Source organism: Haemorhous mexicanus, chromosome 14 (assembly GCF_027477595.1).
Source record: "Haemorhous mexicanus isolate bHaeMex1 chromosome 14, bHaeMex1.pri, whole genome shotgun sequence".
Lineage (NCBI taxonomy): Eukaryota > Metazoa > Chordata > Aves > Passeriformes > Fringillidae > Haemorhous > Haemorhous mexicanus.
Window position 1 is genome coordinate 1,767,755 of NC_082354.1, and position 14,036 is coordinate 1,781,790.

Consider the following 14,036-nt stretch of genomic DNA (forward strand, 5'->3'; position numbering starts at 1 on the left):
ATCGATCCGATTCGGCCACAATCGGCCTTGTTCGGCCGTGCTCGAGCTATTTCAGGGTAATTATTGCCCTGACTCGGTTACAATCGGCTCGACTCGGCCCCACTCGGCTATAATCGGTCGACTCGTCTGCTATCGGCTACGTCCGCCTCGGCTCGGGGCGGGGCGGTGCCGCGCGCAGGCGCAGTGCGCGCTGCCGCCGCCATGAAGTAGGTATAGAGGTGTGGGGGCGCAGGCCGGGTTCGGCCTGTCTCGCTGGTGCTGATGGTGCCTCGCCCACAGCCCCCTGACGAAAGTGAAGCTGATCAATGAGCTGAACGCGCGGGAGGCGGAGCTGGGCGTGCAGGAGGCGGTGTCGTGGCACGCGGAGTACAAGGACAGCGCTTGGGTCTTTGTGGGTACGGACCGGGCAAGGGGCGGGGGCCGGTACCGGTGCTGTTGACCCGTTCCTTCCCTCCTCTCTCCCCGCAGGCGGGCTGCACTACGCGCTGACCGAGGGTGATGTCATCTGCGTGTTCTCGCAGTAAGTGCCGCAGCGCCGGTCCTGCCGCCGCGGGCGCTTCCGCGGCTTTGACGGGTGTGTGTGTGTCACAGGTACGGCGAGGTCGTCAACATCAACCTCGTGCGGGACAAGAAGACCGGGAAGTCCAAGGGCTTCTGCTTCCTGTGCTATGAGGACCAGAGAAGCACCATCCTGGCTGTGGATAACTTCAATGGGATCAAGGTGAGTGGAGCTCAGGCGCTGTCGTGGCTCCCTGAGTGCTCTCTCCCGTCGGCAGCGGCCCTGGGAGCGGGAGCTGGCCGTGACAGCCCGGCCCCGCAGATCAAGGGACGGACCATCCGTGTGGACCACGTGGCCAACTACCGGCCCCCCAAGGAATCTGAGGACTGGGATGATGTGACTAGGGCCCTCCATGCCAAGGGCTGCGGGGTTAAAACGCCGCCTCACACCTCGTCCGACTCCTCGTCTGAGGATGAGGATGTGCCCGTGAAAAAGCAGAAAGGTAAGGAGTGTTCCTGGCAGGCTGGATTCCAGGTGGGCATTCCCATGGTAGGGTTTGGGGGCTGGAGTCTGCCTGGAGAGAAGGTTGGAGAAACAAAAGTGGGCACAAAACGAGGGTGGGAATTAGGTGTTGCTACAGAGTGCTGAGGAGATGCTCAAAAATGAGGGAGAAGGAGAGCTGTGAGGGAAGAGTCCTCAGGTCTGGAGGGGTAATTTCCACAAAGTGGATCACAGTGTTACTGAGGAAAGGGAGTGAAAGGGAAGTTGGAAATTCTCAGCATTCCAAGTGGTGTGGAATTGCCCAGCATTTCTGGGAAAAACATGATGTGATGTTAAAGAGAGAAGTGGGGTGGCTGCAGCTGAAGGAGGAAAAGTTGTGATTGGAAGTGAACTGAGATCTCCCTGAGGGGGAAGCAGGCTGGGAAATTGGGTGGAGGGGGAGAATTTGTAGTGGAAGATGAGCTGGGATGGTGCCAGGGGAGCCATGGGGAGCAAGCTGCTCCTGGAGTTTGGTCCATCCCAAAATGTGAACCAAATGTGAACCCTAATTCCAGAGAAGCAGTGGAGCAGAGCAGATCGGTCAAAGCCGAGCCCACAAGCTGGGAAGCAAGTGAGCATGGAGGAGCCCCATCTCAGGATCAAGATCAAGAAGGAGAAGGAGGATTCCGGGTACGAGCGCTATGCTGGCGGGAGCGCCGGCAGGAACGCCGGGAGCAGGACGCAGCGGGATGAGGAGCAGCGACGGCACCAGCGGCACTCGGACAGCAGGGGGGACAAGAACTGCCGCGAGCAGAGAGGCCAGAGCGGCTCCTGGGAGGAGCGGGAGAAGAGGGAGGAGGCTGGCAGGAGGGGCGACGGGCACAGCAGCCGGCAAGACGCGTCCCCTAGGGGAGGCCGATCCCGGGAGCCCCATTCCAGGCACAGGGAGCGGGGCTCTGGCAGAGACTCTGGTCGCTGCTGAGCCCTGGGTGAGCGTTTAGGATGAGGGAGGCTCTGAGCCTGCCCAAACCTGCTCCAAGCTCCTGGGATACCATGGCTGGACCTTTCATCTGGGAGCTTCCCCTTGCCTCTCATCCCACCCTGGGCCAGGGCTCTCCATGCTGCCTTGGCTGCTGGCTGGGACAGCGTTCTGTCCTTCGACTGGGGAGGGTGTCAAGCAGTAAAGGCTGGGAGCAGCAGGATGCTCCCCTTCTCTAAATCCCTTGGGACAGTGTCCCCCTCTTGCACTGGGGGCACAGAGGCTCAGAGGCTGCTGGGTGTCTTGTCTGGCCTCGTGGGCCAGGTTTGGGCCCCGTGCCCACTCAGCATCTTCTGGATTCTGTGATGTATCCATAAGGCCGCACTGCTGTGTTGGGGTGACTCATCATGGATTTGTTTAAAGGTTTCTTAATAAAAGTTCCTGTTAGGGAAAAGCTGGTCCCGGGAGCAGTGTTCCTGTCTGTGGGTCAGGGAGGAGGTGTGATCTGTTTTTCTTACGCTGATTTTAGGCTTATTTGGCTGGAAAACCGGGAGCGATGGAGTATGGGATTCGCAGGGTGGAGAAGGGAGGGGCTTTAGCTGGATTTGGTTCCTGTAACAAGTAATCCCTCCAGTCCGCGTTCGTGCCGGTTCTGGGCGCAAGGGGGAATTTCCTCCCCGGAGCAGCCGGGACCCCTCCGAGACAGCCGAGGGGGGTGCAGGCAGCCCCTGCGGCTTCCGCCGTCCCGGCGCGGGCGGTCCCGGCGCGGTGCCGCCGGGGCCGGCAGGGGGCACGCGCGGCGCGGCGGTGCAGAGCCCGGTTCCGGTTCCGGTCCCGGTCCGGTGGCGGCGGCGCGTGCGGCGGCGTCCGCCCGCCATGCGATGTCCGCGCTCAACTGGAAACCCTTCGTGTATGGCGGGCTCGCCTCCATCGTGGCCGAGTTCGGTGAGGCGCGGGGGCCGGGCGGGACCGGGACGGGCGGGACCGGCACATGTACCGGCGGGCGCTGAGGCCGCTGTCCCCGCAGGCACGTTCCCCGTGGACCTCACCAAGACGCGGCTGCAGGTGCAGGGTCAGAGCACCGACGCGCGGTTCCGCGAGGTGCGGTACCGGGGCATGTTCCACGCGCTCTTCCGCATCTGCCGCGAAGAGGGCGGACGGGCCCTGTATTCGGGGTGAGCACCGGGGCCGGGCCCGTCGGCAGCGGGTGCCGCTTCCCCCAGGGCCCCATCCATCCGTACCGGGACACCCTCCCATCTGCCACGGGTTCTCCACCCGGCCCGGCGGCTCCTCGCACCCACCCGGGCCTCCCCGGCATCTGCTCCGGCTCCTTCTCCTCTGGCTCAGGAGCTCCCACCGCCTGTGCTGCGCTCCCTTCTTCGGCCGCAGCGTCGCCCCGTCTGTCATGTTCTCCCCCACCAGCCCGGCATCTCCCCCTGCCTTCCCCGGGTCTCTCCCACCCATCCCGGGTTCTTCCCCTCTGCCCACCCTGGCCCTGCCCTGCCTCTTTCCCGGCACCCCCTCCCCAGCCCGAGTGCGCTCTTCCACCTTCTGTCACGGCATCCCTCCGCTCCCTTGCTCCCTGCCCATCCCGGCCCCCCATTTCCTGTACGCCGCTGTGACCCCCTGGATCCCTCCCTGCCTTGTCCCCCTGAGCGGAGTCCCCCGATGTTCCCGAGGCGGCGAGCAAGGCCAGGGCTGCGTGGGTGCCATCCCCAGGCACTGGGGGGCGTGGGGCAATCCTGGATAACCCGGGTAGAGCTGCGTTCTTCGGAGCCTCAGCGGGGTCGTGCCTGGCCCCGGCAGTTTGAGGGCGGGTGCGGAGTGGCCTGGGCTGGCCCGCAGGGATGCTCAGGGTCCATTCCCCCTCAGGATCGCCCCGGCCCTGCTGAGACAGGCGTCCTACGGCACCATCAAGATCGGGATCTACCAGAGCCTGAAGCGGCTCTTCGTGGATCGCATGGAAGGTCGGTGTTGGGGAAGGGCAGCATGGGCACCTCCCAGCTCCCCTGCATCACACTCTGGGCTGTGTGTTTTGCTCATTCCTTGCTCTGTCCTTTCCTCCCCAAGATTCCCACAGGAGGGGAGCTCCCTTACTGGGTGCTGCAGTTTTGTTTGTCAGTGAGAGCAAGGATTGGATTCAATCCTGATGGGAACTTCACTGAGCTCTGCACTGCCTGTGGTTCCTACCCAAACATCTCCTCCCAGCCAGGTTCCTTCCTTTCACAGAAGCATAGGAGAATCACAGAATCCTTTTGGTTGGAAAAGATGTCCAACCTGTGTCTGATCCCCACCTTGTCCCCAGCCGAGAGCGCTGAGTGCCACATCTAGTCCTTCCTTGGATACCTCCAGGGATGGGGACTCCAGACCTCCCTGGGCAGCCCCTGCCAATGCCTGACCACCCTTTCCAAGAAGAAATTCCTCCTGATGTCCATCCTGAGCCTCCCCTGGCACAGCCAGACACATTCTGGATAGGAATTGTGCAGTCCAGCTCTGGCTTTGGCCCTGACTGTAAAGGTGAGGTTCCACCAGTGCCCTTGACCTGTGCCCTCTGCAGCTCCTGCCTGGGGAGTGGAGCAGCAAGAGTCTGGTGGATGTTCCCTAAGGGAGCACCGAGATCTGCAGGTGAGATTCCCATCCCTGCTGTGATATGAGGGAATGTTGTAACACCGTTCCAGCCTGGGAAAGCGGGATGGGCGGAGGAATTGCAGCACACTAACGATATGAAGCTGTGTCAGAGGAGGTGTAGGTTGGTATCGGGAGAAGTTTTTTTTCCCAAGAGGATGATGGGGCACTGCCCCAAGGTTGCCAGAGCTCCAAGAGCATTTGGACAGCACTCCCAGGCACAGGGTGAGATTGTTGGGGTGTCTGTGCCAGGTCAGGAGTTGGACTGGATGATCCTTGTGGAACCCTTCCATCTCAGGAGATTCTATGACTCTTGGGGTCCTTTCAGGGCTGCTGTCCTGCTTTAGTAAGGCCTCTCCCTGCCTGGTTCTGTGTACACAGTCCCCACACCCCCTTAAGGCTGTTCCAGCCTTTTCAGCTCTGAGCTCCATGCCTGAATGTTTGTCTCCCTACAGGCCTGGGGCAGCCAGTGGCCTGGTGTCCTCTGGGAAGTGTCGTGGTCAGTACCAGCAAAGGCCTGTGTGTTTTCCCAATGTAACCATCATCCTAACACTGGGCCTGGAATCTGGGATTATTTCCTGGCACTAATCACATTTAACTCCCTGCCTGCTCTCGATTCTCAGCTGGCTCCAAGTGGCTGCATGTAGGCAAATCCAGGGGGCCTGGGGAAACACTGGGTTGTCCCTCTCTGTCTGCCTCTGTCCTGGCTCATTCCTGCAATGAGAAATCTCAGATAATTGTTCACAGTTTTCACGTGTCCAAGGATTTTCCTTCTCATCAGTCTGACCTTCTGAGAGTACATTGCTGAGTGTTTCAGCTGCCACCTTCTGTCCCTGACAGGTATGAGGACAGACCTGTCATAGGCTGTGGCACCTGCCCAGACCCTGCTCCTGCAGCTTCACCGTCTGATTTGAGATCTGAGCTGCTCCACCCAGCCCTTGTTCCCTCCTAGCGTGGTGCCTCTTCCTGTGTGGGTGTGACCTTCTTTCCTTGGTTGCAGATGAAACATTGCTCATCAATGTGATCTGTGGGGTGGTGTCGGGGGTCATCTCTTCTGCGCTGGCCAATCCCACTGATGTGCTGAAGGTAAGGGCTGCTCCTGGCTGGCTGTGGGACCTGTGGGAGGAGCAGCTCTTTGCTCCCTGAGCCACCAGTTCTGCTTGTTTGGGTTTTTTTAATGAATGGGGACCAAAGCCCAGGGTCATTAATAGATATTTAAAAACACAGCTCTTAAAGATCACAGAATCCTGGGTTGGAACAGACATGAAAAACCATCTCCTTCCACCTCCTGCCATGGGTAGGGACACCTCCCACTAGAGCAGGTTGCTCCAAACCCTGTCCAACTTGGCCTGGAACACTTCCAGGGATGGAGCAGCCACAGCTTCTCTCAGCAACAAGGATCATGACATTTGTACTGGTGAGGGATGGGAGCTCTGTTATCTGACCTGGGCCAGGTAAGCCAGCTGCTCCTGTCCCCTGGGTCACAGTTCTGGCACTGGCCTGTCTGTTACGTGGAGTGAGCAGAGCCCAGTGGGGACCTCCTGGTGCCCTGGGCTCAGGGTAGCCCTGCTCTGGGCAGAGAGAGCCTGGAGAACTTCCCCACTATATTCCCTGTAGATCCCCCTTCTGGGACTGCTTTCAGGGGAAAGGCCTTGTTCCTCATATTCCTGTGCCCCACCCTGCTGCTGCCCCTGCCCCCTGCCTGGTGCCATCCTTGTCCATGTGGTTTGCAGGGAGAGGGACGTGGAGAACAGTGTGTGCTCTGAGCTGCTCTGTTTCTTCTCCCAGGAGTTCCATGGAGCTTCTGTCCCTGGTGTCCTTGCCCTGTGGCCAAGTGCTGGTGTCAGGACAGGTGTTGACATCCGCCTGCTGACTGCTTCCCTTTCTTTCAGATCCGAATGCAGGCTCAGGGCAGCTTGTTCCAGGGGGGGATGATTGGCAGCTTCATTGACATCTACCAACAGGAAGGTACCCGAGGCCTCTGGAGGGTGAGCATCAACTCCTAGAATCTCCCAGCAGCAGCAGAACTAAGAAAAATCTTAGGGAAGCAGGTGCTCTCCTGCTGTTCTGTGGCAAGGAGCACCTGGAGCCCCTCCTGGCCCCTTAAACTGCTGCTCTTGTGGGGCAGAATCTTTTCTGGTTGAAATTGGTGCAGAAGGTGAGTTCCCACGTGCTAGAGCTAGAGGCAGGGAAGCAGTGTGGATATAATCCAGCTGGAATAACACTGCCAGGGTGGAGTTATCCTCCTTGGCTTTGAAGCAAAGCTGGGAAGTGGGTGGTGTGCTTGCAGGGAGGGTACAGGGAAGACTGTCAGGAGAAGGCCCTGTGAGGAGCTGGGCAATGTGGCTGCAGTTGGTGACAGTGTCTGTGCTGCACAGGGTGTTGTCCCCACGGCCCAGCGAGCAGCCATCGTGGTGGGGGTGGAGCTGCCAGTCTACGACATCACCAAGAAGCATCTGATCCTGTCAGGCCTCATGGGGGACACCATCTTTGCCCACTTCATGTGAGTACCTGCTGCAGGCCTGGGGGGCTGTGGGAACCAGAGGAGCCAGGTGGGGTTGGGAAGAGACCATTCATGGAGCAAGTGTTCTGGAGCTGCAGGGAGCAGGGTTAGTCTTCCAAAGGATCTCCTCTGTCAGCTGGAACAGTTCAAAGTTAGCAGCAAGTATGGAATCATTAAGGTTAGATAAGACCTCCAAGACCATTGAGTCCAGCTGTTCCCCCAGCACTGCCAAGGCAACCACTAATCCATCCCCACATCCCAGAGACCTCCTTGGGAAAGGACCTGGCAGAAATCCTTTGGTGGCATGAAATGCCAGCTTGGTTTCAGCTGGGTAATGACAGAAATGTTGCCCCACATCTGTGCCCTGATAAGAGCCAGGCAGAAGATCCATGTGTGTAGCTACGTGGATCAAAAGCTGCTCCAGTCTCTAGTCCTCAGCTGTCCAGACCCTGTGATCTTGCAGCCCCTGCTGGAAGAGCCTTGAGAGAGGAGCAAGCACAAAGCTGGCAGGACCCAGAGCAGTCAGTCAGTGTTGCAGTCGGCTGCTCTGGGCAGGGCTGGCAGAGAACATCAAAATCCTTTTTCACCTCCATGTTGCAGATGCTGCAGTGCTTCCATTGGCTGCTAGCTGGGGTGAGGGTGAGGAGAACTAGACCCTCTGTGGAGGGGGACACTGGCAGCTCTGTGGTCCTTTCTGGTGTCTTTGCTCTTCCTCCCTCCTTCCCAAAGAAATGTATGTTCTGGCAGGAAGGATGTTCACTCGCAGGGGGTGCCTTCAGGTCTGTTCACCTGGGCAGCACCTGGGACCCTTGCAGGGCTGCCAGTGCCCTGTGGAACCAGCTGTGGGCTCAGGTGAGGGTCTGGCTTAGCTGAGCTGAGCATTTCCCTCCCCTGAGCTCCGCAGGGTCCTGTGGCAGCCCTGCCGCTGCCCCTTTTCCAGGTAGGAGCAAGCAGTGCACCTCACGTCCTCTGCTAAATGCCTTTGCTAAAGCCCAGTGGAAGGTATTTTGTGTCTGTCTGTGCGGGAGTGGCTGTGTCCAGGGTTGTCCCTGCCCTGATTTGGTGTGTGCAGTTCCAGCTTCACGTGCGGGCTGGCAGGAGCCATCGCCTCCAACCCCGTGGACGTGGTGCGGACGCGGATGATGAACCAGCGCGCGATCGTGGGCAGCACTGAGCTCTACAAGGGCACCCTGGATGGCCTCGTCAAGGTGAGGGGACAGGTGGGCACATCCCTGTCCTGGCCAGGCCTCAGCACCACACTTATTGGGAGCAGTGAGATCCTGCAGTGACATAGTGTGTCATCACTGAGGTGGGAGAGGGCCCAGAGTTACTTTCCTGAGGCCACTGTCAGCCTGAGCATCCTCCCAGCCTCCTGGAACAAAATTCAGGCCATGACGCAGTTAGCTGGATTCAAAGACTGTAGGTGATGCTTCACACACTTGCACAGGGCTGTCTGCTCCCTGCAGCAGCTGGGCAGGACCAGCAGGGTGTACATGGCACTGGGGAGGGCGGTGGGCAGGGCATGGGCCTGGTGTGTCTCCTCATCCATTTGTCTCTTCTCCCAGACATGGAAGAGTGAGGGCTTCTTTGCACTCTACAAAGGCTTCTGGCCTAACTGGCTTCGTCTGGGTCCCTGGAACATCATCGTATCCTTCCCTGTGCTGCTGGGAGGTGGTGGAGTGGGACAAGGGGAGAACCTGGCTGGGAAGGGCAGGGCAGAGCTGACACCCCAGTGGGGTGCACTGGGGACCCTAATGGGCACTGCTGATGGTTCCTCTGGAGCCTCTGAGGGCTTGGCTGAGACATTGTGTGGCCTGGGTTGCAGGAGATTCCTGGATGAGCTCCTGTTTGGGAGGGAATCATGGGGAGCATTCTGCTGCTGGGTTAGGTGCCGACTCTGTGCAGAACCAGCGCTGCTGTGTGCTGAGCCAGACCGTTCTGCCTGATGAAACTGGGTGAGGAGTTCACCGTAAAGAGCTCCCAGTCTGGGCTTGGAGCCATTTCCCTCTCCCAGTGCTCTGGGCAAGGCGGGGTTTGCTCTGGGTCCATTCTCCCCAGGCTTGGCAGCACCTGTGCCCCAGATCTGTTCTACCTGGGCAGGTCAGGTTGTGCTGCCTGGACAGGGAGCTCCATGGGGTTTAAGGAGCTCCCTGGATTGGTGTCCAGCCCAGCTGAATGCTCTGCCCACCCTGCCAGGCAGCTACCTCACATCTGTCCCAGCTCCTTGACACTCCCTTCAGTTTTTTATCACATACGAGCAGTTGAAGCGCCTCCCCTTCTGAGAGCTGCCTTCATCTCACCAGAGTCATCCTCAGGGCTGGCAGCAGAGCTGTGCTGCCGCCTCCCTCTTCATCTCACTGTCCCCATGTCGTGGTGTTTGGTCCCTGTGGGCTGGGCTCTCCCCACATGCATGGTCCCTGGAGCATGAGCTGCCTGGCAGAGGCGGGAGCCACGTGTTTCCCACTCGGAGGTGTCACGTGCCTGGGCCTGCAGGAATATCTTCTGTGAAGATCTGTGCGTTCCAGTGGCCTTTGGGGCACTGTGGCTCGTGGCTGGCAGGTGTGGGTCTCCTCCTGTGCCTGTGGGGCAGGGCCCGTGAAGGTGCCATTGTCATCATGTTTCTCGCAGAACTTGTAACTTCATTAAATTATTTATTGACTGGATGGCTTGAGTTTGGGTCTGTGCTCATTCATTTGCAGGGGTGTCTGCCCTTGTAGAGCACAGAAGTGTGGTTTTCACATGCTATAGACCCCTTTATTCTCCATATATTCATATAAAAACAATCAGTAGGATTCATTTCAGTAGAGATGTTTCTAAACCCAAGTTTGTTAGTGTCAGAACTAACTAACTGACCCCTCTCAGCTCAGTTTTGCCAAACTTCAGTCTCTAAAATTTCTGCTTATTATTACACTATTTTTGCTTAAATCATTTGTAAAGCCAGGTATTGTGCTTTAAAGGTGAGCTCAGCACTTGATAATGGTGGTTCTGGTGCTGAGTGGGATATTTTGGTCATCCTCTAATTTTTGGTTATTTTTTAATGTTTATGGTTTTGGAAGCAAATGTTTTTATGTTCCTGCTCCCTTTCCTCTTCGTGCGGTGGCTTTGGTTTGGATGAAGGTCCCTGGTGACAAAGCAGCATGTCCTGGCTGAGCCTGCTGTGAGCTGATTGTGTGTGGAAGTCGTACAAGGAATGTTTAGCCAAATCCTGATGGGAAAAATAGGAGAGAATTGGTGTTACAAAGTCAGAGCTGCCTGTAGAAGCTGCAGGGGAAGGGAAGGTGACTCCACTCAGCAGGCTGTGCCAGGCACTGCCAGGGAACCTGCTCCTCCACGCACAGGAAGGTCCGGGGGTGGAACTCCTACATGGAAGGCTCCATGGGAACCAGTTAGCCCTCCCCAGGTGTTTAAGGTAGAAATACACATCCTCCTGATACAAGAAAGCTAAAAATGGCAGTAAAGCAGGAGAGGGAGGCACTGGCTCTGGCCTGTACTTGCTCCTCACTGCTCTGCCACTTCTCTCTTGTTGTTGATCTCATTCCGAGGGTTTGGACTCTTTCCAGCATCAGGGCAAAGCCTCCCCAAATGTCTCGTTGAGCAAACAGAGGATGTGTAAGGCCACCACAACCCTTCTGTGGCCACTCAGCAGTGCAGAGCCCAGGTGTTACGAAGGGCCCCTGCCCTCTGGCACTGCCCCTACTGCCCCACCTGCCCTCTCCCTAGTCACTATTTGACAGACTCTCAGTCCTGCCCATTTCCTGGCAGCTTGGTTTTTTCCAGCTCATGAGGCAGAAGAGGCTTGTGACACTTTGTGTAGGGGCTGGAGCTGTCACTGTCAGACCCTGTGAAGGTCAGTCCCCCCTGGAGGTGTAAGAGGTGTTGTGGGATTCTGTAGCACAAGGATGCAGAGGCTTTGCTTTCATGAATTTCTTCATTACAAGTTACTATTAGGTAAATACACTCATGACTAGCAAAGTGAGTGTGTACATAGAATCATTATTTTTTACTGTTAGTAGCACTTACATAGATGTCACTGGGAGTATCATGGCAAAGTTCATCAAACTCCTGCAGGAGTGAGGTCAGTCAATGCTGGACAAGGTCTCCCTTCAGATATGACCTGTGTCATGGAGCCTGGAGCCGGCCTGCTGTTCCTGGGGATCTGAACGGCTGTGCAGGAGTGCTCCAGGACATAGAGGGCTCTTTGAGGCAGCAGCCAGTTACTTCTGCATGGATCCATGAGTGGGCAGAAGGCACCAGCTCTCAGAGGGCCATGGCTGCCTTCTGCCTGGATCCAAGGCCCCTTCAGGTTGTGGTGTTTTTTTGCCCTGCAGGTTCCAGCAATTCTTTGGTTTCAGCCTCTCCAAGGGTACCCTGAGCTCCCTGTTTTGCTTGCCAAGGGCACTGCAGGTTCCCAGCTGTGAATGCTGCTGTCTCAGGCTGGCAGATGTTTCTCCATCTGTTTGAGCACACATCCCTTGTCAGTGCTTTTCCCCATTGTAAACAGGTTGCCTTCAGAGCTGCTGTTCCAGCTGGATGTCAGTGGTGTTCCCTTGGTCCCAGCAGCAAGAAGCTGTCCTGGGTCTGGCAGTGACCCCCAGGAGCCCCACGAGCTGTTCCAGACTTTGGGAACTCTGTGCTTGTCCCCATTCCCAGCCCCTGTGTCTGAGCAGGCACTGCTCTGCTCCAGCCCCTGGTGCCTGGGGGGGGACAGCCACCGCCCTGTGTGCCACTGTGGCAGCTTCCTGCCCAGGTGCTCCCTGCTCACCCCCTGCTCCAGGGTTGTCTGGAAACGTGGCTGGAGGGGAGGGACCTCCACGGGCACAGCAGCCAGTCCGGCAGTCCCTCCCGTGGGCAGCTGCTGGCAGAGCTCTGCTTCCCCCAGAGACACGCCTGCTCCCCAGGCTCCTGCTGCTCCCCAGGCTGAGAGTGTGGGGCTGTGCCTGCTGCCAAGTTGCATCTGCTGAGAGGCCCCAGGTGAGTGATGGCTGATAATCGTGTTGGGGATGCACCATCCCTGTGGTGTGTCTCACGTGAGGCAGCCACGGCCAGCTGGGCCCTGGGAGCCGTCCTCGCCGTGCTGGCCTCACTCATCATCGTTGCCAACGTGCTGGTGGCCATTGTCCTGCTCTGCCACATCCGGAAGAGCGGCTCCAAGGGGCTCTGTTTTGTCCTCAATCTTGCCTTGGCGGATGCCACGGTTGGTTTCACAGTCATGGGCCTGGCCATAGACGAGCTTTCCCAGCCCTTTCATGCTTCCCAGAACTTTTGCATCCTGAGAATGGCTTTTGTGACCTCTTCCTGTGCTGCCTCCATCCTGTCCCTGATCCTGGTTGCATGTGACAGGCACCTGGCAATCCGGAAGCCTTTCCACTATTTCCAGCTGGTGACAGGCCCGCGAGTCGGGCTGTGCTTGGTGGGGCTCTGGCTGTTTGCTGCCATCATCGGCTTCCTCCCGGTCTTCATCCCAAGCTTCCAGAGGATCTCCAACCATTGGAAATGCTCCTTCTTCAACCTCTTCCAGCCTTCCTACATGCTCACCATGTTCTGCCTTGGCTTCTTCCCCTCACTCTTCCTCTTCCTCTACCTCTACTGTGACATGCTGAAAATCGCCTCGGTGCACGTGCAGCACATCCAGGAGGTGGAGCAGGCGGGGCTGGGTGGGGGCTGTCCCCCACCCCGTGCCACCAGTGACATGAAGGCCATGCGCACGGTGGCCGTGCTCATTGGGTGCTTCACCCTCTCTTGGCTGCCCTTCTTCATCGCCAGCGTCGTGCAGATGGCCTGCCCTGAGTGCTTCCCCTACAAAGTCATTGAGAACTTCCTCTGGCTGCTGGGGCTGGGCAACTCCCTCCTGAACCCACTGCTCTATTCCTACTGGCAGAGGGACGTGCAGCTCCAGCTCTCCCAGCTGGCTGCAGGTGTGAAGAGGAGAGTCCTGCTCCACCTGGGCAATGGACGCTGTTTCCCTGGCAGAGACACCAAGGCTCCTCCTGCGGTGTCCTGCCTGGAGCTCCAGGACTGACTTGGTAAGCAGTGGCTGTCTCTGGCTTGCCAGCTCCCCTCCTGCGCTGTGACCCTGAACTCGGGGCCTGCCAGCTGTGAAGGAGATCAGAGATGGGTGGGACCAGTCTGGATAACAATTCTCAGGTGCCATCATGGCCGGATTCCAGCCTGCCCACCGCCCCACAGCCCCCAGCACAGCCAGCTTCACCGCAGCCCCAGGCAGCCCAGATTGCAGGTGCTCCCTGGAGAGCCTGTGCTGGAGCAGCCCCATGTCTCCTGGACCAAGCTCTCCCACTCACTCTGCAGGGAAAGACCCTTTGCCCATCGCTACCTAGCTTCCCCTGCCAGGTGTGCACCCCCTCTGTTGGCAGCACTGGCTCCATGGGCAACAAACGCCCCGTTCCTGGAGCAGGAGTAGGAACGGAGAGGGCTCTATCCCCTTGGCCTTGGCAGCAAAGACTAGGCAGGCTGTGAACATCCCCGAGCTCTCCTGGACCACAGGTGCTCCCCCTCCCTTCCCAAACCCACCTCTCAATTCTACACAGGGCCATCCCTGCTTTGGGCTGTGCCCACGTGGAGCAGAGGTGAGGGGGTGAGTTTGGGCATGGGGACAGAGAGGCTTGGCAGTGACCATGCCTGTGTGGGGGGTGATGTAACCCAGGGCAGGGGGGGCAGCCCCAGGGCAGGGAGACAGCCTGAGCACTGCTGTCACTGTTTACCCAGGCTGTAAAATGAGTCAATGAGTAACTGGCTAACAAGGAGAGGGAGGACTGGCTGCCTCAGAGATCCCCACGAAGAAGAGCTGCTGTGTCCCACCCAGGATTTGGGACTGAAAGGATTCCTGCACACCCACTCTGCCCATGGGAGCCCCCCTTCTGCCCTAGTGGCCAGGTGGCTGCCCCTGCCACAGGCTAAAGTGGTACTTAATTGCTTCTCATAAAGTCATTCAA

The 14,036-nt window shown here is 58.2% G+C and overlaps 3 protein-coding genes across 3 annotated transcripts; all 3 read left to right on the top strand.

Moving 5' to 3' along the window:
• Window positions 1-78: 78 nt before the first annotated feature.
• RBMX2 (RNA binding motif protein X-linked 2) lies at window positions 79-2,412 on the top strand. The gene is made up of 6 exons (XM_059859153.1): window positions 79-206; window positions 280-395; window positions 469-520; window positions 592-721; window positions 821-1,001; window positions 1,555-2,412. The coding sequence occupies exons 1-6, from the start codon at window positions 202-204 to the stop codon at window positions 1,959-1,961; spliced, it is 891 nt and encodes a 296-aa protein (XP_059715136.1). The 5' UTR covers window positions 79-201; the 3' UTR covers window positions 1,962-2,412.
• A 333-nt stretch (window positions 2,413-2,745) lies between these two features.
• On the top strand, window positions 2,746-9,749 carry SLC25A14 (solute carrier family 25 member 14). Its single transcript, XM_059859164.1, has 9 exons — window positions 2,746-2,903; window positions 2,986-3,133; window positions 3,831-3,925; window positions 5,584-5,669; window positions 6,476-6,571; window positions 6,962-7,086; window positions 8,159-8,294; window positions 8,652-8,732; window positions 9,327-9,749. The coding sequence occupies exons 1-9, from the start codon at window positions 2,840-2,842 to the stop codon at window positions 9,366-9,368; spliced, it is 873 nt and encodes a 290-aa protein (XP_059715147.1). The 5' UTR covers window positions 2,746-2,839; the 3' UTR covers window positions 9,369-9,749.
• A 2,315-nt stretch (window positions 9,750-12,064) lies between these two features.
• Window positions 12,065-13,162, top strand: GPR119 (G protein-coupled receptor 119). The gene has a single exon (XM_059859657.1). It carries the CDS (start codon window positions 12,065-12,067, stop codon window positions 13,103-13,105), a length of 1,041 nt encoding a protein of 346 aa, XP_059715640.1. The 3' UTR covers window positions 13,106-13,162.
• Window positions 13,163-14,036: the final 874 nt, after the last annotated feature.

Excerpts from the sequence above, each read along its gene's own strand:
- RBMX2 (XM_059859153.1), top strand. Across the intron at positions 396-468 it reads CAGCGCTTGGGTCTTTGTGG|GCGGGCTGCACTACGCGCTG; the intron begins GTACGGACCGGG and ends CTCTCCCCGCAG. Across the intron at positions 1,002-1,554 it reads GCCCGTGAAAAAGCAGAAAG|AGAAGCAGTGGAGCAGAGCA; the intron begins GTAAGGAGTGTT and ends CCCTAATTCCAG.
- SLC25A14 (XM_059859164.1), top strand. The coding sequence starts at position 2,840 with ATGTCCGCGCTCAACTGGAAACCCTTCGTGTATGGCGGGCTCGCCTCC. Across the intron at positions 2,904-2,985 it reads CTCCATCGTGGCCGAGTTCG|GCACGTTCCCCGTGGACCTC; the intron begins GTGAGGCGCGGG and ends CTGTCCCCGCAG. Across the intron at positions 3,926-5,583 it reads CTTCGTGGATCGCATGGAAG|ATGAAACATTGCTCATCAAT; the intron begins GTCGGTGTTGGG and ends CCTTGGTTGCAG.
- GPR119 (XM_059859657.1), top strand. The coding sequence starts at position 12,065 with ATGGCTGATAATCGTGTTGGGGATGCACCATCCCTGTGGTGTGTCTCA.